The 22,663-nt window shown below is 47.7% G+C and overlaps 2 protein-coding genes across 4 annotated transcripts in view; one reads left to right on the top strand and one right to left on the bottom strand.

The window, feature by feature from the left end:
* Positions 1-946: 946 nt before the first annotated feature.
* LOC311322443 (NACHT, LRR and PYD domains-containing protein 3) lies at positions 947-2,690 on the top strand (the record flags this gene model as incomplete). Its single annotated transcript, XM_084454508.1, has 4 exons — positions 947-1,662; positions 1,832-2,005; positions 2,148-2,332; positions 2,659-2,690. 4 exons carry the CDS (start codon positions 947-949, stop codon positions 2,688-2,690), a joined length of 1,107 nt encoding a protein of 368 aa, XP_084310634.1.
* A 2,251-nt stretch (positions 2,691-4,941) lies between these two features.
* Positions 4,942-22,663, bottom strand: part of trim2a (tripartite motif containing 2a) — a 20,701-nt gene continuing 2,979 nt past the window's right edge. The window contains exons 2-12 of one of the 3 annotated variants that reach the window (XM_084454329.1): positions 15,063-15,241; positions 13,214-13,457; positions 12,417-12,568; positions 11,930-12,110; positions 9,700-10,435; positions 9,473-9,576; positions 8,682-8,849; positions 8,313-8,481; positions 7,826-7,896; positions 7,403-7,543; positions 4,942-7,118 (exon numbers count right to left, since the gene is read on the bottom strand). In XM_084454329.1, coding sequence (XP_084310455.1) covers positions 6,966-7,118; positions 7,403-7,543; positions 7,826-7,896; positions 8,313-8,481; positions 8,682-8,849; positions 9,473-9,576; positions 9,700-10,435; positions 11,930-12,110; positions 12,417-12,568; positions 13,214-13,457; positions 15,063-15,196 — 2,253 coding nt within the window. In that variant the 5' untranslated portion in view covers positions 15,197-15,241 and the 3' untranslated portion in view covers positions 4,942-6,965. Of the gene's footprint in view, positions 7,119-7,402; positions 7,544-7,825; positions 7,897-8,312; positions 8,482-8,681; positions 8,850-9,472; positions 9,577-9,699; positions 10,436-11,929; positions 12,111-12,416; positions 12,569-13,213; positions 13,458-15,062; positions 15,245-22,663 lie in introns of those variants that run through there. The other 2 variants (XM_084454330.1, XM_084454331.1) reach the window with 2 other exon arrangements.

Raw genomic sequence — 22,663 nt, 5'->3', positions numbered from 1 at the left:
GGAACCACTCCATCGACGTTCTCGTCATTCATATTTATTGATGTTTATTTGAATGTTAAAATTGTTTGTTGATCTGATACCACTAGTTAACCTGTGTTTGGAATCCTTTTTTAATGCCATATTATTTTTCAGTATAATGCTCAACAGCCGATGTTGAATTTAAAAACAAAGTACCAGCCCTTGTCTAGACCCAATATAATTTTGTAAGTCAGCTTGACTCTACCAATGGCAGGACTAACAACTCGCAAGTGAACTTGCTTAATTAATACCTCACACAACAGCAACACAGTTCACTGTGACACTTTTTTGAAGGGTATTCAAATGTGTTCACATACCTTGTGACTTTTGTAAGTGTTTTATATACAGGTATGTGTGTGTATGAGTATATATGCATACCCAAAGCACACTGCTTTCTCTGTATAAATACATTTCACCAATGCAGATTTCTCTGGTTCTGTCTTTTCAACCCAACCCTGGAACATTGTATTTGTTGTTGCTGTGTGTGTGTGTGTGTGTGTGTGTGTGTGTGTGGGGGGGGTTAATGAGGACAAAAGTTCATAAATAATATTAAGTAAGGACTGTTAATAAAGGTAGACGGGCGGTGACTGTCTGTATCCCAAATATCTCCACCGCCCCACCACCAAGAATGCTATGAATCACCAGGTCAAAACGAGACCATGAGTAGGCTAACTATGCCAGGAAGAATGACCGATTTGTCCATATAAGTTACACGATATCGACCAATCCCCATTGACAGAATGATTGCCCCGGGGCATGGTCTGAATGTGTATCTAAACCTGGTTGTCTGATTCAGTTGGTCTCATCAAATTCAGTGATCTGTCTGATTACGACTACTATAAGCACTATTGTTAGGCTATAAAACGATCCTGGTGTTTCAGAACACACAGAGGAGTCAGAAGTATCACGAAGACCATGACCATGAACCATGGACCATGAAGACCTGAGAGAGTGTGGCATTGATGTAAGAGAAGCCTCTGTGTACTCGGGAGTGTGTACCCAGGTCTTCAGAGAAGAGTGTGGGCTACACCTGGGGAAGGTGTTCTGTTTTGTGCATCTGAGCATCCAGGAGTTTCTTTCTGCTTTATATGTTTTTCTCATGTTTCAAAACGGCAGTGAGAATCCACTGGTGAAAAATACATCCTTATCCAGCAAACTCACATCATCTTTCAGCAATAAATCAGTCATGAGTTTGCACAAGACAGCAGTGGACCAGGCCTTAGAGAGCAAGAACGGACACCTGGACCTGTTCCTCCGCTTCCTTCTGGGTCTCTCACTGCAGTCCAACCAGACTCTCCTACGAGGCCTTCTGACACAAACAGGAAGCAGCTCACAGACCAATGAGGAAACAATCAAGTACATCAAGAAGAAGATCAGGAAAAATCCCTCTTCAGAGAGATGCATCAATCTATTCCACTGTCTGAATGAGCTCAATGACCATTCTCTGGTGGAAGAGATCCAAAGATACCTGAGCTCAGGAAATCTCTCAGATGCTAAACTCTCACCTTCACAGTGTTCAGCTCTGGTCTTTGTGTTGCTGACTTCAGCACAGGAGCTGGATGTTTTTGACCTGAAGAAATACTCCAAATCAGATGAAGGTCTTCTGAGGCTGCTGCCAGTGGTTAAAGCATCAAGCACAGCTCTGTGAGTTATCAGTCAACCCAAGAATCAAACTATTAATATTGAGAAATATTCATCATCAAACATTTTGTGATAGATCAACAGAACTTAGTGATACAGTATGTGATAGTGATATGAACAGCAAAGTCATTTCTGCTTTTGATGTAGCCTATATCTGCATGTCTATCATCAGGCTTAATGGATGTAACCTCACAGAGAAATCATGTCAAGAGTTGGCCTCGGTTCTCAGCTCAAACTCCTCCCACCTGAAAGAGCTGGACCTGAGTGACAACAACCTACAGGATTCTGGAGTGAAGCTGCTCTTTGCTGGACTGGAGAGTCCAGACTGTAAACTGGAGAGACTGAGGTAGAATAAAAACTGTCTAATATTATGATTTTATGTATTGTAATATACAGTATAAGTCATGAAGTTAGCCATATGTGTTCTATTGAGACATTCCCTTCAACTTGATGTTAGTTTTTAAAGAAAGGAACCTTTATTTCCATAGGATATCTTTCTGTGGAGTCACAGAGGTAGGCTGTGCCTCTCTGGCTTCAGCTCTGCAGTCAAACCCCTCCCACCTGAAAGAGCTGGACCTGAGATACAATCACCCAGGACATTCTGGAGAGAAGCTGCTCTCTGCTGAACTGGAATATCCACACTCTAAACTCCAAACTCTCAGGTTAGAACTATGTATTTTCCTAAAGGCAAGGCAAGGCAAGTCAAGTTTATTTATATAGCACATTTCAGCCACAGGGCAATTCAAGGTGCTTTACATGAGACATTAAAAGCATTAAAACAAAAAGCAAGACATAATAGACATTTAAAACAAAGGCAGGACAAATTAAAAGCATTAAAACAAAAAGCAAGTCATTATAGACATTTAAACAAAAAGCAGGACAAATAGAATACAGGAATAAAAGTTACAGTGCAGTATACTGATAAACATATCCTAAAGCTTCAACATGACAGACACATTCTCTATTCCTTCTAACTGTTATGTTCTGTTTTACTCACAGTGTTCAACCTGGAGGAACATGCTGGTTCTTGAAGAGATGTAACTCTGTCTAGCTTTGATAAGGACTCAAATTGACACTCACACATTATAGATCATTAGCTCTTCATGTTTTGTTGTCATTTTCTCCACTTCAGATGCATGTGATCTCATACCAGACCCAAATACAGCAAACAAACACCTTGCTTCGGGGAACAGAAAGGTGACATTGGTGAAAGTGGAGCAGTCATTCCCTCATCACTCTGAGAGATTTACACACTGGCAACAAGTGTTGTGTAGAGAGGGTCTGACTGGGCGCTGTTACTGGGAGGTGGAGAGGAATGGAGAAGGAGCTGTAATAGGAGTGGCGTATAAAGGAATCAGCAGGGGAGGACGGGGTGATGACTGTGGGTTGGGCAGAAATGCCAAGTCCTGGAGTCTGATCTTTTGTAATGACAGGTATACTGTGTGCCACAATAAAATGAAGACCGGCATAACTTCTCCCTTCTCCAGGTCCAACAGAGTAGGAGTGTATCTGGACTGGTCAGCTGGTACTCTGTCCTTCTACAGTGTCTCCTCTGACACATGTACCCTCCTGCACACATTTCACGCCACATTCACTGAGCCCCTCTACCCTGGGTTTTCTGTTTGGCGTGACACTTCATTGCACCTGTATCATGTAGATACCAAGAGGATCTAAAGATGCTGATACACAATCATGTGAGATCTTGTATTGTTCTACTGAATCCAAGAGTCAGGTAGATAAGTAGTGGTGAGTTTCACCCACTATTGCACAGATGTTCCCCTCCATCCTCAATGTGGAGTACAAACAGTTGTTATGTTAGGAGTAGTAATTGTAGGTTTAACCCTCTCCTAGTCAGTCACACTCTAACCACAACATGTGTTTAGCATACAGTGGACAGTAGTGTTGGGTCATTGGATGTAGAGATCCTCCTCTCTACCATGAAGTGCGAGTCTAGCTCCGTCCACCTGAGGGCAGCACATCCTGTAAAATGGGGAAACCTCCACCTGTGACGTCTTCCGGACAGAATCAATGCAGATCATTCACCTGCCTCACACTGGTATATACAGTATTTGATAAGAGGATAATTTGTGTTGTTATCACATGTATGAAACTCTGGACCTGCGTTGTGTTGTTCAGTCACATGTATGAAACTCTGGACCTGCGATGTAAAATAGCGAGAACTATATTTTCCAGAGCTGTAATGTGTTGCATAGAATGAGATGGCATCTGACCTATCGATATACCTACATTGTTTGTACTTAAGACCCAAATGGTGTTACTGTAGGGGGAAAAAGTGTTCATTTATTTTGCAGCTATTATTTGGTACAAGCTGCAAAAATGCATGCATCTGAAAGAGTTTGTTTCACTAAATCACTATAAAACCAGGATAAAAATAATGGAATATAGTGGAGTGGGAGATTGTAAATACTTTGACCTTGACCTCTTTTTGGAAAAAATAGTACTGTTATCTAGATAGATTTTTCAATATTATTATTTTCAACATAAAGGATTATGGCAGGGAAGTCAGACATTTTGTGGCTCAAGCCACCTATCCATATGAATCTGATGTAATGCAACAATCACCAGGATATAAACAGTTAAACAGATCTAGCTCTAACATTGAGTCTATGGGGAGACATGCTCAGAACTGACCACTTGTTGTAGATCCAAATATAATAATTCATAGACAGTCCAAATGTGATCGATGTGCATCTACCAGCCAAGCTCTTGGGTAGCTCAATGTATTGAAGCTGGTGTCCCCACCCCAGCGTATGCTGGGTTTAATTCCTGTTTGCCAATAATATAATCTTATTTTTCGCACAAAGTCATGCGATGATGTTTGAATATAATGATCTGGTGTACGAACAAAAGTACTTGTGGCTCAGTGGATAAAGGCAAGTCATGTAGTACCTCCTTTGGGTGCATTGTGACATGGGGTTGAATCCTGCTCTACCTACTGTATGCCAAGTCCTGTCTCGTTACAACTTAATCTCTGCACTACAGATGGACTCCTGTGTCACCTGCAGCCATCATGATGACTTAGGATACTTGACATCTGGTACCTGACTTCTGATACTTGACACCTGACTTGTGACATCTGACAAATATCTAAGTGACATCTGACAGATATCTAGGTGATATCTGACGTCCTAAAATGGCCACCATACACTATGCAACATGGGTTTCATACAGTATCTTAATGTGGAAAAGAATGACAAGAACCTCCAAGAATGCAAGACTTTATTTCTGTGCTGTACACAAAAAGAGCAATTTGATGACGGATTTGGGTAGTTTGAGTCATGTTAATGTATCCCAAGCTATGTTTTCTAGACATAATATCACTCAACTTCACTGTGTGCCTTGATAATGATAGCCTATAGGAATGCTACTGTATGAGGGGAAAATGGCAAGCCTTTTTTTTGGACATACGTCATGCGCATTCATACAACGGTTGCCGAGTCTGAAAGCAAACATTGTACACATTATTTCTAATGGTGTGGGAATTCAATTGGAACAGCACAGTCTAAAGCAATATGCCACAATGACTCTGTTCATGTACAAAATGTTCAAGTTGCATATCGCATTTGTGGTTTAATTGAGAACTAAAAACAGACAAAGAAAATTCTCCCATGGGCACTTGAATTCCATTTGGCATATGAACATGATTGAGGAGGAAAAGAATGGCCATTTCAATATTCAACTGTTGACATACAAAATGGCTGGAACTATGTACAGGAACATAATGCTTTGAGCAACAATAAATGATAAAACTCTTATATGAATAAAGAGATTATGTGAATGTTTTGGAGGGAGATGTCAACTGACATTTTGTATTTTCTAGTTGTATAGTCGAGCTAGTACCAACACACAGTTTTGATGGAAAGTTTGAACATTTTGTAATATTTGTTGTTGCATATATTGATATTATTGCAACACTTCTCTAACACAGATTTACCCAAATGTGAATCTATGGTTAGTATTGGTATTATTTTCTGCATTAGTTGATGTAGACCACATAGCCCATGATGTTTTGTGCATTCTGTATGAATAGAATGTAATCATAGATCTAAATGTGAAATGTCTCTCGTGTTTCAGTCATTTATTACATACACGCACACACACATTCACACAGGCACACACACGCACGTGGACACACATCCGCACACACACACACACACACACACACACACACACACACACACACACACACACACACACACACTGTGGGTAAACCTGTGTCTATTTCACAATTCTGACCCAACTATGATAGCCTCCTAAACAGCAGCTACATAGTTCTTTACCCCCTAAGATCGTGTGAGTGGAATGTTTCACAAATGAGGTTTTCACAAGGTTATTGGCCTGCATCGCATGCATAGAAAATTTGCGTTAACATGCTTCAAAAATACCCTGCTATGCCGTATTTTAAGTATTGTGTATGTAGTATTAGTTTATTTCTCGCTGAGAACAGGTTCACCAAAGGCTACAAACATTTTCTTACTAATTCACAACCCTTGAAAAGCATACATTCATTGAAACACACTTTTTTTAAGCTGGTCTTTGATCTTCACTTTGACGGCAATGTCATTTGTTGACACATTGGCGGCCAACCACTATCAGCCACACCTACTTTAAATGATCTTGTTAATATTATATTCCAGTTATTTTCTATCAAGTGCCAGGTCACAACAATAAATAAGAAATGGAAGGAAGGGTGCTACTTAAGTATGATACCAAAGAATCATCTCACATCGTCCACACAGATGTCCTTTCAATGGAACGTTTTACAGCAGGGGGCTCCGGTGGCAGGGTCACTTGAATAATAAACCTGTATCCACCGATCATCAAAGTCCCTCCCACTTAATATCCAATGACCGCCAGTACCTGTACCGCCACACCCCTCTGAGTTCCACAGCAGAACAATTAAGGTTTCTGGGGAGACACAGTGGGGCCCGTTCAGATTCTCTGAAAGATCAGGGGGTCATGGGTCATGAAGGAGGTCAGAGGTCATGAAAGAGGCCACAGAGACACACGCGCTAGGTGAATGGTCAGAGAGAACGATCCTGCACGGTACAAAGATGGCGTGATAAGTGGATGAGTGTAAATCCGTCCATTACTCCATTACTAAGATGGTGTGTGTGTGCGTGAGTGCATGCCTGCATATTCACGTGCTGTTTAAATCCTGTTTACAGTCACAATATTTGTGCGTACCTGTGTTTGTGTGCAAGTCTATCTGTGTGTGTGTGTGTGTGTGTGTGCGTGTGTGTGTGTGTGTGTGTTTGTGTGCAAGCGCGTGTGCATGTACAGGGCTACTGCAGGTAGCGGTAGACTTTGAAGCAGTGGTTGCCAGAGTCGGCCACCACCACATGGCCGTCGGAGGTGAGGGCCAGACCCTGAGGTCCGTACAGGGGGTCCGCCGACGTGTTGATGTAGGACAGGAAGGAACCACTGCCATCAAACACCTACATCACAGACAGAGTAAGATGGAGGGAGAGAGATAGAGAGAGGGAGAGAATTGAGGGAGAGAGAGAGATCGAGGGAGGTAGAGACAGAGAAAGAGAGGGGGGGAGTGAGAGAGAGAGAGAGAGATTGAGGTCAAACACAAATTCATCATATGACACATGAACAAAACTGCACAAAGAGGGAACAAATTACCTCAGGATTCCCCCAAAAATCACATCAAAAAGTAATATCCTAGCTTATAAACCCAAATCCCCGATCCCGAAAACTTGACCATCGGCCTCACCTGTATGCGGCTGTTGCCCCAGTCTGCAACTATGATGTTGCCGTTGACGTCCACCGCCACTCCCGTCGGGGCGTTGAACTGGCCGTTGCCCTCGCCGTTGGAGCCGAACTTCAGCAGGAACTCCCCCTCGGTGTTGAACACCTGGGTTTTAAACCAGCAGAAACGAATGCATCAAAAAAGGCAACGTTTACAGCGACCTTTCATTGTAGCCCACGTTTTTTTATTAGTTTTTTTGTTGCATGTTCTTTGTATTCTTTTAGACAGTGAGCAGCCCTCTGTCCCTCATCGCTGTTTCACTGAACGAAAGTTGAGGGGGGGGATGTGGGCGAGAAGCATGAACAGTGAGGAAACTCGTGGTGTTGTGGTGTTGAACTGCTCGGTGTATAATTTGAGTGGTAGGGTGAGTAAAGGTGTGGCTCTTACCTTGACAGAATGATTATGGAAGTCTGTCACGATTATTTCATTGTTGTGGTTGACAGCAGCGAAATGAGGACCTGTGTAAACCAGAGGCAGAATGGGGCTTGTAGGTTCTGAACTGACAAACAAGATGAAAATGGCTTCGATGCAAATAAAAGTATTGCATGGAAATGTGTATGGGAGACATGCACGGAAGCAAGCATGTACGCACGAACACACACACACATACACAGACATACTAACATGCACGCACACACACACTTCGAAATGCAAATGACATTCACAATCACAACAGAAGGGGGGAAAAGGAAGAGCCTGTAGGAAGCTCTTTTTAATGGACTGCCCCTTCAGAAGTCAGAAGCCAACGGTCATGGCTCCTGATTGGGCATCCAGGGGTCCTCATTCCGCATGCGGGGTTGAGTCGTGCCGGAGAGAGAGAGACGGAAGGAGGCAGGAGGAGAGGGGGGAGTGCACGCATTACCATTAAGTGTACCTGCAAACTGCCTGTCGCCGTTGCCGCGGTTACCGAACTTGGTGACCAGCTTGCCGTTGGGCTGGAAGATGAAGACGCAGCAGGCCTTGTTGTCCACGACAATGACGTGGCCGTTCCTGTCCACCGACACGCCCTTGGGTCCCATCAGCTTGCCTGAGCCGATCTTGGTCTTGGGATAATGCACGGGATGTTATGAGAAAAGATGGCAGAAGCAAAGTTCTGATTCTAGAGTCCAGTTCAGATTTCTCTGAAATGAAACTTTGCTAATTCACGTCCTGTGGGGGGGAACTCAAGAGTAGACTGATAACAGTGAACTGTCACTGGAGTGCGATTGATTCAACTTAAAGGGAGACCCGCCTTTTTCCTAACCTTGAACTTGCCATCATTGGAGAAGATGCTGACCCACTTGTTGTCGTAGTCCGCAATGATGATGTCACCATTGGGGTGGACGGCCACGCCCGTTGGCCGCTGCAGTTGCCCGGGAGACCGGCCCCGGGCGCCAAAGCGGCTCTTGAACTGTCCGTCATTGGAGAAGATCTGTAACAGACAGATACAGACACACATGCATGCACACAGAAGACATGAAACAAGATTCTAGAGTTCCATGCCCTGACATTTCTGATCTAGAACAATCGCTAAAGAAGAATGGATGATGCTTATTTACAGTCACAGTCACAGGAGATCAAATTACTTTCACCTCATCTTTTTAAGGATCTCTAACGGCATCACTGCTGTCATAACTGTAGCACTGTATCCATGGAGACGCCAAAGTGCTGAGTTCCCAGGGCTGAATGTGTTTTAAAGCGAAGAGTCATTGTGCCCCGACCAGCGAGCATCCCACAATTCTCTCCGCCTTTCCCCCCGGTAAAGACAGGTGCCCAGCACAGTGAGAGTGACCTTACGTTTTACAACAACCCAATAGTAGGAAACTGTGCAGAGTAAAGATCTCAAAAGATTTCCCCACTGAAAATGATAAGTATCGTCCATCATTAAACGTCTGCTACTTCCTCAATGAGGTCAGTTCACATCATCTTTCAACCTAGCCTAATGTAACATAGTCTATAGCCTTGGTTCACATCTGGGGCACAGGTCGGGTATCCGGTCGATAACATCTCAAACCTTTGGTAAATTACAGTGTATCACTGTACGGTTTGTCTTACCTGGACACACTGGTTGTTGCTGTCGGCGATCAACACCTTGCCCAGTGCAGAGGCGGCCACACCCTGCAGATTGGTGAACTCCCCTTTGTTTCGGCCCTTGGTGCCTACAGAGGTGTAAGAAACCAACCCCGACATTTTAAACCTCAGCCCATTTCCTAACCTCAACAGCGGCAATAGAAAGCGCTCGCGTTTCCCGGCATGGATGTCTACACGATCAGGATCCTCACCGATCCTGAAGATGAGGTCATCCTCTATGGGGTTCTCTTTCCTCCTCCCCGTGCTGTACATACTGGCGGGCCTCTTGATGGCCTTCTGCTTGACGTGCCCACTGCCCGGCGACTTCAACCTCTTCTTGACGCCATCCGAGACAGGCGAGACATCGGCCGACTTCATCGCCTTGACCTTGAAGGGGCTCCCCCGGATGTGCTGGTCGTAGAGGCGCAGCGACAGCGTGAAGCCGCCCTCCCTGGGCACCGTGTACAGGTACTCATATGTCCCGTTCTTGTTGTCCAGGATCTCGCCGTCGCCCGCCACGCCGCCGCCGCTGCCGCCGGGCGAGATGATCTCCGCCGTGATGCTGGCGTTGCCCATCTTGCACAGGCCGCCGTCCTTGTCCTTGGTGGTGATGGTGACGGAGGTGGGGAGGCCCGCCACGCACTGCCGCAGGCCCTCGCCGCTCGCCACCGTCTCGGACGCCACGGCGTTGGTGGTCACGATGGTGCCCAGGTTGTGGATGGACTTCTTCAGGCCCTCGGCCTCCACCAGGAAGTCCATCTGGTCGTTCTCCCCGGGCTGTAGGGGTAGCTCCTGGCTGGCCAGCTCGCTGAGGCAGCCGCCCATCTGCTTCTTCACCAGCAGGACCTCGGCCTCGGTGCCGTGGCTCAGCGCCTGCTCCGTGAAGTCGCAGCTGCTGTGGATGCCCTCCTGGCCCTGGAGCAGGGCGTCCAGCTGGGCCTGAAGCACCTGGGGAGGTGGACGCGGACACACACATGCACACACACACACACGCGCGCACACACACACGCATACACACACGTGCACACACACACACACATGCACACACACACATGCAGCACACACACACACACACATACACATATGCACACACACACACACGTACACAGAGGGAGAGAGGGCAAACAGATGTTAGAGTGAGAAGGGGTGGAGAACATTAACAGTAAACACACTTGTACACACATGATGCAGTTACACACACACACACCTGTCAATGTTAACACTAAAGCATCTTCCACTGTACACATTCAAACATACATCTGCATCATTGAAAACAAGACAAACACCGAAGCACCTGTCAAAATGAACACACACACACACACACACACACACACTCACCTGCATCTGTCTATCACACTCTTCTTCCTCCCACAAACCAGAAGCCATTTAGCCATCGACAGTTTAGTAGCTCCGACTGAAGAAATAAGGTCTCTATCTACATGCCGTTAACCCTCACTGTGTGCAAATCTACACTCATCCTCACTCCCAAAGCCTCGACAGCAAGACACTGAGCACAGATCACAGAAGGAGAGAGAAAGAAAGAGAGGGAGAGAAGCCGAGAGAGAAAGAGAGGGAGATCACGCCCCGAGAGCCAGATCAAGTGTGCGCTGCCCTGGCGCAGTGACAGAGCACAGAGAAAACCAACACCACAGTGTTCGCTATCAGATCTCACTGCATGGGAGACACACCCCAGCTGTCCAGGCCTACAGACAGCCTGATCAACAGATTAGATATGGCACTTCTGAATCTGGATAGAGAGAAAGAGAGAGAGGGAGTGAGAGAGAGATAACGAGAGAGAGAGAGAGAGAGAGAGAGAGAGAGAGAGACTGAACAAATGGATAGTTAACATACTCCCTCTTCTTTGACTGCAGTCTGACTCTGGTGACTGATCAATCACTAACCAATCAAGTGATGGCGCTCCCTTAGAGGAGGGGCATTGGGCTGGTGGCCAGGCAGGGTGATTGGCTCCCCCAGGGATGGAGTGGAGCACTCTCTCTCTCTCTCCTCTCTCTCTCTCTCTCTCTCTCTCTCTCTCTCTCTCTTTCTCTCTTCCACAACCATGTTTTGTTGAATCATTTATCAGGCCAGATGGACCAGTGGCTGGCTAGTGGCAGAAACACTGTCCCTCCAGAGTGGCTCATTAGCCTTCACTGTGTTTTAGCAGAGCTGAGGTTCTCAGTCTGTTGAAATGAGCTCAGTGATCTTTCTTTTCAAATATAAAGGTCCTCTCTTTTGGCGCGGTGATTCGGATTACAACGAAATATTACCATCAGTCCGACACTGGTACTGCAAACAAACAAAAAAGCTCTTATCTAATCAGTCAAGTCAAAACGCTAGCTCTCACCCACACGTAAGTTAAACATCAGATGGATGTTTATCCGACATTAGTTAGACTTTAGTTAGACATTAGCAACGTTTCTTAGTTTTGTCTTGTGCTCTGACCTTCTGCTTGAGGCCGTAGTTGACCTCCAGCTCCATCAGCAGGACGCTCTTGCGGACATTGAGCGTCTTCTGCAGTTCGTCAAACGTGGCGTGGATGTCCCCCTCGATGGAGCTCTTCTGATTGGTCAGCTGCTGCAGGATCTCCGACAGCACCTGCAGGGCTGAGTCGATCTCTGGCAGCCTGTGAGACGGAGAGAGGGAGAGAGAGAGAGAGAGAGAGATAGAGAGAGAGATAAAGAATGGGACATTTTTAGCTCACAATCAGCTGAATTTAATCAGACCTCTCTGAAATGTGCCATGTTTGTTTTTCCACGCTATCCTGTACTCAAGGACCATTGTTGCCTCCCTGAGCTACACGGTATTCCGCAGGGCTGTGCGCTGGGTCCTTCCTGCTTGGTGTGCCCCAGGGGTGCATGTTGGGTCCTTTGCGGTTTCTTTTCTTATTGGAGTTTTACACTGGGGTACACCAGACCGACCAGGCCCCTACCTGTTCCTGACGGCCTCCAGCTGGTCCTGCAGGGAGGCCTTGTGTTGCTCCACCACGTCTTTGAGGGGCACGGTGGGGTGCTCGGCGTGCTCACCGCTCGTGCACTCCTGGCACATGGCCGTCTCGCACGGCGGGCAGTAGAACTCCATCACCTGGGCAACGGCGAGGTCAGAGGTCAAGGGTCACAAGTGATAGCACTTTCTTTTTTTTATCCCCAAATGTGTGAGCGATCAGTAATAATGATCAGAATCTGTTCCTTCATTTAAGTGCTTGTATCCAGTCTGGTAGCAGTTAGTAATCGTTCCACCAAGCAGGAGTGGGATGGTAGATTACACTGCAGGTGAACAGGGGCTTAACACTGGTTTTACATCCGACACGACACACCCTTGGTCCCTAACGTTAATATCTGCTGCAGAACCTTCAAATCCCACAAGTCCACAAAAAAAAACATGTTGCTATGAGGAGAGGAATATGCGGAGAGACAGAAAGAGATGGGGGGTCGATACAGAGAGAGAGAGAGAGAGAGAGAGAGAGAGAGAGATGGGGGGTCGATAGAGAGAGAGAGAGAGAGAGAGAGAGAGAGAGAGAGATGGGGGGTCGATAGAGAGAGAGAGAGAGAGAGAGAGAGAGAGATGCTGGAAGTTAGTCTCATGTTGAGGTGACAGATATGTCAAGGCTGATAATGTTGATCCTCAAAATTAGTGACCATAAGGGTCACTCAAACAGGGACGTCTATCAAAAATACAAACAATCGATCAAATTAAATTAGTGACTGTCGCATTGTGTGTGCGTCTTACGTTTCCCCCATGGTTGGGGCAGGAGAGCGGCTGCCTCGTGGCCACGGCAGCGACGGTATCCAAGGCGCCTGCCTGGTTGGGGGCGTGGCTGTCGGTGGCGGGCCGCTGCAGCACGTCCATCAGGTTGGTGATAAAGAAGTTGTTCTGGAGCGCCGCCACGCCCTTCTCCGGCAGGATGGACGTCTGGCGGCACACAGGGCACGATAGTGTCAGGCTGTGGGCCGGGATGTAGTTCTGCAGACACCTGGGAGGGGGGGGATATCTCAACTGTCAATACGCATGGAAATATACATTGTATACGTTCACAAGCTACGCTAGTAGGTATTAGTTGTTCTAGACACCTGGGGGGGGGGGTGGGTATACCTCACCTATCAGACGGAAATATACGTTCTCAAGCTACGCTACTCTATGTTGTAGTTACTAGTTCAGACACCTGGAGGAGTGGATATATTTCAACTGTCAATAGACATGGAAATATACACCATATACGTTCACAAGATACAGTACGCTATGTACTAGGTATTAGTTGTTCAGACACCCAGAGGAGCGGTGTAGGAGAAGAGGTACGCCCAGGGGTGTAGTTAAGGGGTGTAGTTAAGGGGTGTGCTCGGTAGTGTATTCAAAGCTATACAGAGAGTATAGCCACTTCTTTATCCACAGACACACAGTGTACCCACTTCTTAACCACCACTGATGTAAAAAATTGAACAATTTCAGAATATTTGCTGTTATAGTATACCCACTTCTTCAGTCACCACTACACCACTGGGTGTGCCCACTTCTCAATCACAGCTGATGTCGAAACAATCGTGCTGAAAATGATGCTATTAGCATACTGTATAGCCACTTCATTGTAGCCCCACTACAACACTGGGCATATCGGTGCTGTAAATATACAGATTGTAACCACCACAGTATCAGTGGGGTCACCGTCGCCCAGCTGGACTTACACAGCCTACAGTTAAGGCTATGAATCTGTACCTGAGTCTGAAGAGCCAAAGGCCGGCGAAGAACAAACAAAGTTGTTTTTATAACAAGTCATGCAAATTAAACAGTGCAAAGTCATGGTTAGGAGCAGATATACTCATCGTGAAAAGACAATTGTCACAGAGATAAAACAGACCGGCTGGATGATTTGTGGTGGGATGGGACAGGTCACTGTTTGCCGAGAAATTACGACAAGACACAGAGAGAACTGCCACATAATAGGATGTACCTCCCTCGTCAAAGTCACATTTCACATTCAGCACAGCACAGGGCAAGATACCTGCACTGAGTCATCGATGTGATGACAGAGAGAGGAAGAGGGGGAAGAGGGAGATAATGAGAAAGACAGAAAAACAAGAGTGTCAGAGGGAGAGAGAGGAGAGAGTGTTATGTAAGAGGTGAGAAAGAGAGAGGAAGAAAGACACACACACACACACACACACACACACACATACAGTACATACACAAAGGGAGGGCGAGTAAGCCAACAAACGTCTTGGGTTGGTGCAAGTGCACCATCATCACATCTAATTGTGTAATGTCATGCTCTGGATGGATGCTTCTAGAACAATGAGAGTGGTGGAGACAGGCTCTGTGTTCTCTGAGGGACAAAGACAGCTAGTCTTGAGGGGGTGACACGGAATAATAAACAGAAACCACAGACAGAGGGAGAGATACAGTAGGATGACACGGAAGGCAGACATTTTGTGAAGCCCCTTAGTTTCTACAACCATGTCAAATGAAAGATAAAGTTGCCATTCTCTCCCTTGGGAAAGTGCTCAAATCTTTTCCAACTGGCAGACACATGGAGACACATTCGACACACACGCTACATGCACACACACAAGAATCCACAACTCACCTCTCGCAGAAGGTATGTAGGCAGGGCAGGACTTTGGGGTTGTGGTATCGGTCCAGGCAGATGCTGCAGATCAGGAACTGCTTGTCGATCTGGCGCACCACAGGGCTGGGGATGCTGGAGCCTTCACTGGCCATCCTAAAACTCTGACACTGGGGTCCCTCCTCCTCTCACCCTGCACCCTGCTGAGAGAGAGAGAGAGAGAGAGAGAGAGGGAGGAGAGAGAGAAAGAAGGAGGGAAGGGGTGTGTGTTAGAGAGGTCTATAAAGATCAAAGGACACAAAACACGCACCAACCCTGAACATCTCATGAGCACATTCACACCGAGAGACACACATACGCACACACACACAGAGACACACACACACACACACAGACAAACGCATGCACGCGCACACACACATACCAGCAGGTAGGGGTGATAAAGATAGAAAGAGAAGTGGCCGCCGACACGCGCTTCTTCCTCCTTGTCCTTCCTCTCACAGACAGAGGAAATGCCAACGCACACAAACACACAAATCGCCTGTCTGTGACAGTGTGCCAGCTTAAAAACAACCTCAAGAGGAGCATGTCCACTAAAACTGCTCATCAAACTACAAGATAATTTGCCACTAGTTTAGCTATAGTATAGTTTTAAGGGCATGCAGGGGGGGGGGATTATGTGTGTTTGCATTAAGATTTATCATCATCCAAAAGTACTGTATGACTTTGCCAACCAATACCACACATTATCACACTTGGGGCGCTAAATATTTGATCGCGAAGGGGAAGCACTGCTCTGTCAGCAACACAGCCCACAAGAGTTCAGTTCTCACACATGCTGTACATGGAAAGGATACAGTCTAACAGAAAAACGCAGAGAGAACAACATAGCTGCTAACCGCTGCTAACCATGTGCTGTATGGAAAAGGAATGTTCCACTGTGCCTCTACTAACATCCTCATCAAGTATTTATATAACCATGCCTGGTATGATCTGCGGGCATTTCTCATCACAGCTAACACAGGGAGGCCTTTAAAAGATAATTTAAGAAAACACTGTATCATGGGTTCAGGGTTCATGTGTCAATCATGATGACAAAGCTATATCGCCAATCAGTTTTATCTTTATCAAGCTATCACACTTGACAGGCCCTACTACAGCTATGCACAGAATAGCCCCTTTTCCACTGGGAATAATGGCTCAGGAACTTAAGCCCAGGAACTCAAACCTGGAGCCCAAGTTCCAGGTGCTTGAGTTCTTGGTGTGTTTTCACTAACTAAGTGTAAGCTTATTCGCTGTTTAACACAGGCAGAGAAACAGGCCACCCCTGTCTCTGTGAGGACCCTCAGGGATATTCTCTCTCTCTGTCTCTGCTTTTCAGTGTCTCTCTCTCGCTCTCTTTCTCCCTATCCTTCTCCCTACCTCTCCGTCTCTCCCGCAGTACCGTGCAGTATGTGCCAGAAAATAGCTTGATGGAGGAGGGAGGGGGGAAAAAGGTGACCCGTTCCCGTGGCAACCGGGACGGAGAGGAGGTCAACGCCGCCCAAGCGACTTCTCTTTTTAGACCTCAAGGGGTCAACCCTTTCCATACCGTCTATGTACCGGCCTCGCCTACTTCAGTGAAAATGACATTGCGCGAAGACACTGATTGATGGTCAGCTTTCTATTACCCCCACACATACTGTAGTTTGGGTTCAGAATTCAGGAAAGGTGTCCTGAGCTCATGGGGATCTTCCATCCATTATCACTTCCTGTGGTAGTTATAGTCACTCATTAGGGTCGCGTTGCGGGTCGTTGAAGTTCAAATACGTAAGTCTTCTCAGGGGGTTTCGTCTAGTCGCAAAACCTAGCGGATCCACAAGTTATATTTCACTTTTGTTAACATCAAGATTGAGAGATCCTTCTCTAAACTAGAAAAGCCCACTCCATTTAACAACTGTACAGTACATGCTGACGACATGCATCATAGGCTGATGTTTTAATTTGATGGACCATAAACCAGACAGACCCTCCTGTATACATACAGCACACACACACACACACACACACACACACACACACACACACACACACACACACTCACAAACCCCTCCAAACACATGCAAACGCACCAATCCCCCTCCACACACACACACACACACACACACACACACACACGCACACACACGCACCACTCCCTCTCCACACACACACACACACACACACACACACACACACACACACACACACACACACACACACACACACACACACACACATACTTCATCCCCAGAACAGTATAGCCACATCAATTCCAGGAAACAGCCAGGCAGATAAGTGATTTATGAAATACGAAAGACATCATTAGAAACCTCTGGCCCCCAAGAACCCAGCAGCTACAACATAACACACAACGCAACGCAACACAGCCCGTCCACCACAGGGTGAGGTCGTCTCACACTCAGTCTACTCTGCTAAACTCTGCTGAATTGATACCTTCAGAGTAGACAGAACACTGTAAAGTTCAGTTATTCGCAGCAAACATTCCAAGTGATTTTATTCCCCGATTCTTCGGACACAGCAACAACACGCTCACACGTCCCTCAGGCACAAATCAGAAAACAGCAACCGGTCTGGTCTTTCCAAAAGTGCCCAATCACAATCCCACAATAGGGACTCGGAGCGCTCACACGGTCGCTGGCGCCGCCGCTTCCACGGAGCGGATGGACAGGCGTCACGCCCGGTCCCCCGTCGAGCCGTCGCGTCAGGCCGTCACAGCTTCGCCGACGCATGCGTACAGTACAAGACCGGACCGCCGACGGCCGGTCAACAGGAGCCCTACCTTCTATTAATACATCCATGAGCCCTACCCACCGGTTGTGGAGTCGGCGTGCCACTGTGAGACGCCACCGTCCCCCCCATCTCTCCTCTCTCTCTCTCTCTCTCTCTCTCTCTCTCTCTCTCTCTCTCACTCTCTTCCTCCCTCCTCCAGGTGCAGATATGATGATCCGGCTTTAAGAAGCGCTAAACCAGACAAGAGATAATGCTGCTACACAGAGAGAGAGAGGGAGAAAGAGATGGAGAAAGAGACAGTATGGACCTGTGTCTATACTTGCAGCCTATCAGTTCTTTTTATATCCCTCTCCGTCCCTCCCCTCTTTCGCTGTCCTCCTCCTCCCTCCCTTTCTTCCTCTCTTGCAGTCAGACTCTCACTCCCTCTCTCTCGCTCTCCGTCTCTTCCTCCCTTCCTCTCTCTCCCTCCTTCCCCATCTCTCCCTCCCTATATTTCTCTCTCCCTCTCTCTTCCCCCCCCCTCTCTCTCTCTCCTCATCTCTCGCTTGCTCTCCCTCTCTAGCTAGCTAATAGCTAATAGCATCAGCAGAACAGGCTGAGTGTGTGTGTGTGTGCGTGCGTGCGTGCGTGTGCGTGTGTGTGTGCATGCCTGTGCTTTTGTGTGTGCCTAACCATTCTGCTGACTCACGGCACAGGCAAGTAGTAAGATAAGCGAGACTTACTCAGAGCTGGAGAGATGAGGAGAGGAGGGAGAAAGAGAGGGAGAGAGAGACGCTGAGAGGGAGAGAGAGAGATGGGGAGAGGAGGGAGAAGGAGTGCGAGAGAGAGACAGGGAGAGAGTTGGAGAGAGAGAGAGGAAGAGGAGGGAGAAAGAGAGCTAGAGAGAGAGTGGGAGACAAGCAGTGTGCTGTTTATCAGCCTAGATCAAAGAACCATTCTCATCTGCACATGCACACACAGACGCATGCACAAACACGCACGTGCGCCCGCACACACACACACACACACACACACACACACACAGAGGTGAATTGTGGTCAACAGAACAACAAGCCCTTAATATGATCATAAAACATGTACAGAAGCTACAGTAACAGCATGCTGTATTCGGAGTACATTCTTAATGTACTGTAGCCAGTGAGGCGTGCCCCTACAAGAGATGAAAGAATAGAATAGAATAGAATAGAATAGAATAGAATCGAATCGAATAGAATAGAATAGAATAGAATAGAATAGAATAGAATAGAATAGAATAGAATAGAATAGAATAGAATAGAAACAGCTCATGTGTGCCTTTTCTCCAGACTGTATGGTAAAACTATTTCACTTCCTCCTCCCACTCTCTCTCTCTCTCCCTCCCTCTATTTTTGCGTAACGGCGTGTCAGTTTCAATCGGACCTCCGGCGAGTGCGTTATCTCATCGCGCGCGTGTCGGTGCTCCGTCACGGCGTGGTTATCAGGGGCCCACCAGACGCTGGGTGACGTGCGTCTGGACGGACTGATACCAGCAGGGGGGGCGTCGCGCCGCGCCAGGCCGGCTGCACAACAACAAGCCGACTCCAACACACTTGCATTACTAAGGTTTAATTGAGGTCATACTCTATCTCACACACACACACACACACACACACACACACACACATATAGAGTTCATTAGACCACGGGAAAGGAGGAAATAGAGGTAGGTTCTTGTAGGGGAGCTACATTGATGAGAACCTTCTCAGATCCTATGGAAGTATCAGCGGACAGCGACGACGTGCTCCACATATCGGCTCGCGAAGTAAAAACATTTTCTGCTCAGAGGAAGAGTCGGACTATGAACACCACATGACCGCTAGCCTCTACCTGAGCACGAAAGCAGCCGCTGAGACAAAAGTTATTTCTACATGATCCGTTATGAGTTCCGAGTCCCATAACTCTAGCCTGTCCATTCACACCTCAGTGCTTGTCCCCAGGGAAATGCAGATTTGCGCCGAGACAAAACACGGCAACACAAAAGAGAGAAGAACAAGAAAAGGGAGCCCTGCGCAAGTCCGCCGTTTCTATTCAAGGAGAGGAATTCTTCTTTTGTGAGACTGTGAATCGGAGCCCAGTCGCATGGAGCTTGACCCACAGCCACGGGGAAGTGTAGTGTAGAATGCTGATTGGGGGATGTTCCATGCCCGGGCGCTCTGGCTTGGTCTCAACGGGGGGTTGAGCTCTCCCCTGCGTCGCCGCGCATCAACAAGGCGACTGAACACAGTACCGACCGTGAGCCTGAACGCCCCGTGCGTTTCTATGGGGAAGCTAACCGGGTGTGTTGTGAGGCCTTTTTGAAGGGTCAGCCTGAATGCTTGTCGTTTCTGAATCCCCTCTCCTCTCCCCCTTTCTCTGTACCTCTCCCTCTCCTCCTCCGCTCCCCTCCCTCTCTCTCTCCCTCCCTCCCTCCCTCCCCCCTCTCTCCTCCTCTCCCTACAGATAAAGCATGTCAATGCTACATGCAACTTGACTATTACATCTCTGTCATCGTCCTGACAGGCCCGTCTACCAGACGGACTGAGCAGCGTGAAGAGCTCTATAATCCCGGTGACGGGCGCTAAATTAACCGTCATGTCACCTCCGCCGAGGCCACAAACTCTCAATTTCACACTACATGAGCCTAATCATAACCAGATCGAATGAGAGGGAATGAATATGTGAATGCAGACAGCTGCATTTATGCTGCACAGCAGTACAGCACCTGGACAATAATACTAAGTATGGAAGTATGTTGGATGTACAGTGTAACATGTAGATAGCATAGTGCTCCCCTATATCTCACCGCAACAGTGGTTTGGGTTAAGGGCTAGATTTGTTCAAACAAACGATATATACATACGTTTGTAACACTGTAGCTAGCTGTGACTAGCCTATAAGTCAGACTAACTAAACAGCCACTACACATGCTGAGGAAATGTGGAATGTGCACTGTGGCTCCAAAAACGGACGTTCCCGATTAAAGGAAAGCTGTCGGGTCACGGACGATTGGGTGTCCAACTCGCTGAGCTCAGTTATTCCGTTTCAGAATGCTCCACGCTAATTTCCACTTCCTCCATGAGAGTGGACCCCCTTCCACTCCCTCCCCCACCTCCATTAGGTTGTAATATATCCCTGGCGGCTTCCAGCCTATTCCAGTTACCTCATCCAACCTCACACACATCAGCTGAGCCAGGCGAGCAGAGCCTGCTGTTCTAATCCCTAAAAAGAGAGAGAGAGAGAGAGAGAGAGGAAGAGAGGGAGGGAGAGGGGGGATGAGAGAAAGGAGGTGAGGAGGGGGGGGGGGAGAGAGAAGTAGAGAGTGAGAAGACAGAAAGAGAGAGATCACAGACACATTTCTGTTTTGCTGAGAATCAGAGAGAAACGATGAGAAGGTGCTAGCAAGAGGATCTGTGTGTGTGTACGTGTGTGTGCACGCGTTTGAGTATTTGCGTGTTTGTGTGTGTGTGTGTGTGTACAAACATCCTTGGCTGTGCCCCACCCTCTCCTCATCTAGACGCCAGATTGAGGATTACATCATCGTGCTACAATCAGATAGAGCAGGGCTTGCGTGAGTGTGAGCCTTCTGTAGACTCACACTTCCCCCTAGGGCACGCACGCACACACACACACACACACACACACACACACACACACACACACACACACACACACACACACACACACAGGCACACACGCACGCAAGCACAGTCAGCTGGAAACAACATTCTGCTCCAGTGTCCACATGAATAACCAGCCCTGACCGCGCCACTTAAATACTGTCAACATGCAGACCAGCGTTTCCTGCCTCCCAGTCCAGACTCTAGAGAAACAACCGTGTCACAAAGGTCGGAGCTGCCTGCAGAAGGAAAATGTGCAGGCCGCGCTCTGAGAAGCCGTCAGCGCAAAGCTCGGACACGCGGAACAACAGACGCGCGCTTCCATTCTCGGAGAACCACGGCGCGGCGGTATCTCATTTCCTTCGGCGAAAGGCGGATTCCGTGATTTGCCCGTTCCTAGCTCGGCAAGCTCTCGACAACGAGCTCCGACTCGACGCCACGGCACCCGCAGGCTGACGGTCCCGATCCACACAGCTCCGGTCCGCCCTCCAAACTCACCAGTGCTATGAGGAGGCGGTGTTCCTGTACTGTACACAGCCACCAACCACCACCACTTGCAGCACCACCACCCCCCCGACTCTGGTCTGACCCGGTCAGCCGGAATAGCCCTGGCATCAGTACCCCAGCTCCACTCCCACTCCCCATCCCCATCCCACTGACAGCGCCAGACCACTGACCTCAGCTGTTTTCCTGCTCCCTCTCTCTCTCCCTCTCTCTCTCTCTCTCTTTCCCTCTCTCTCTCCCTCCCTCCATCTCTCTGTGCTGTTGCCCGGCCAACACAAAGTGCCTCGTCACCCAGTACAATGATGATGCTGCCAGAACCGGCCACCGGAGCGTTGAAAACATAAACAAGCCAGGGAGATGGAGGCGGAGAGACGCATTCACATTCACATCTCTCTCTCATGTGCACACACATTCACATCTCTCTCTCTCTCACGTGCACACACATTCACATCTATCTCTCTCTCTCACATGCACACACATTCACGCTCTCTCTCACTCTCACACAAACACACACACACACAGAGCAGCAGCAGCAGGCGGTCAGTTCTATAGTACAGTCTGCCCAGTCACATGCAGGTGTAGTGTAATGCTGCTAACATGGCATCATGGAACTATGACGGGAGCTGTGTTTGAGAGGAGGGATATCTACAGTACAGAGCTGTAGAGAGAGAGTGTTAAAGAGACCTTGCCTCCGAGGAATCCTGACAGCCCAACCCAGCACACACACACACA

This window comes from Borostomias antarcticus (genome assembly GCF_949987555.1).
Source record: "Borostomias antarcticus genome assembly, chromosome: 20".
NCBI classification, from domain to species: Eukaryota; Metazoa; Chordata; class Actinopteri; order Stomiiformes; family Stomiidae; genus Borostomias; species Borostomias antarcticus.
Note: the sequence above shows the minus strand (reverse complement) of the source record. Positions and strands in the feature narration are given on the sequence as shown.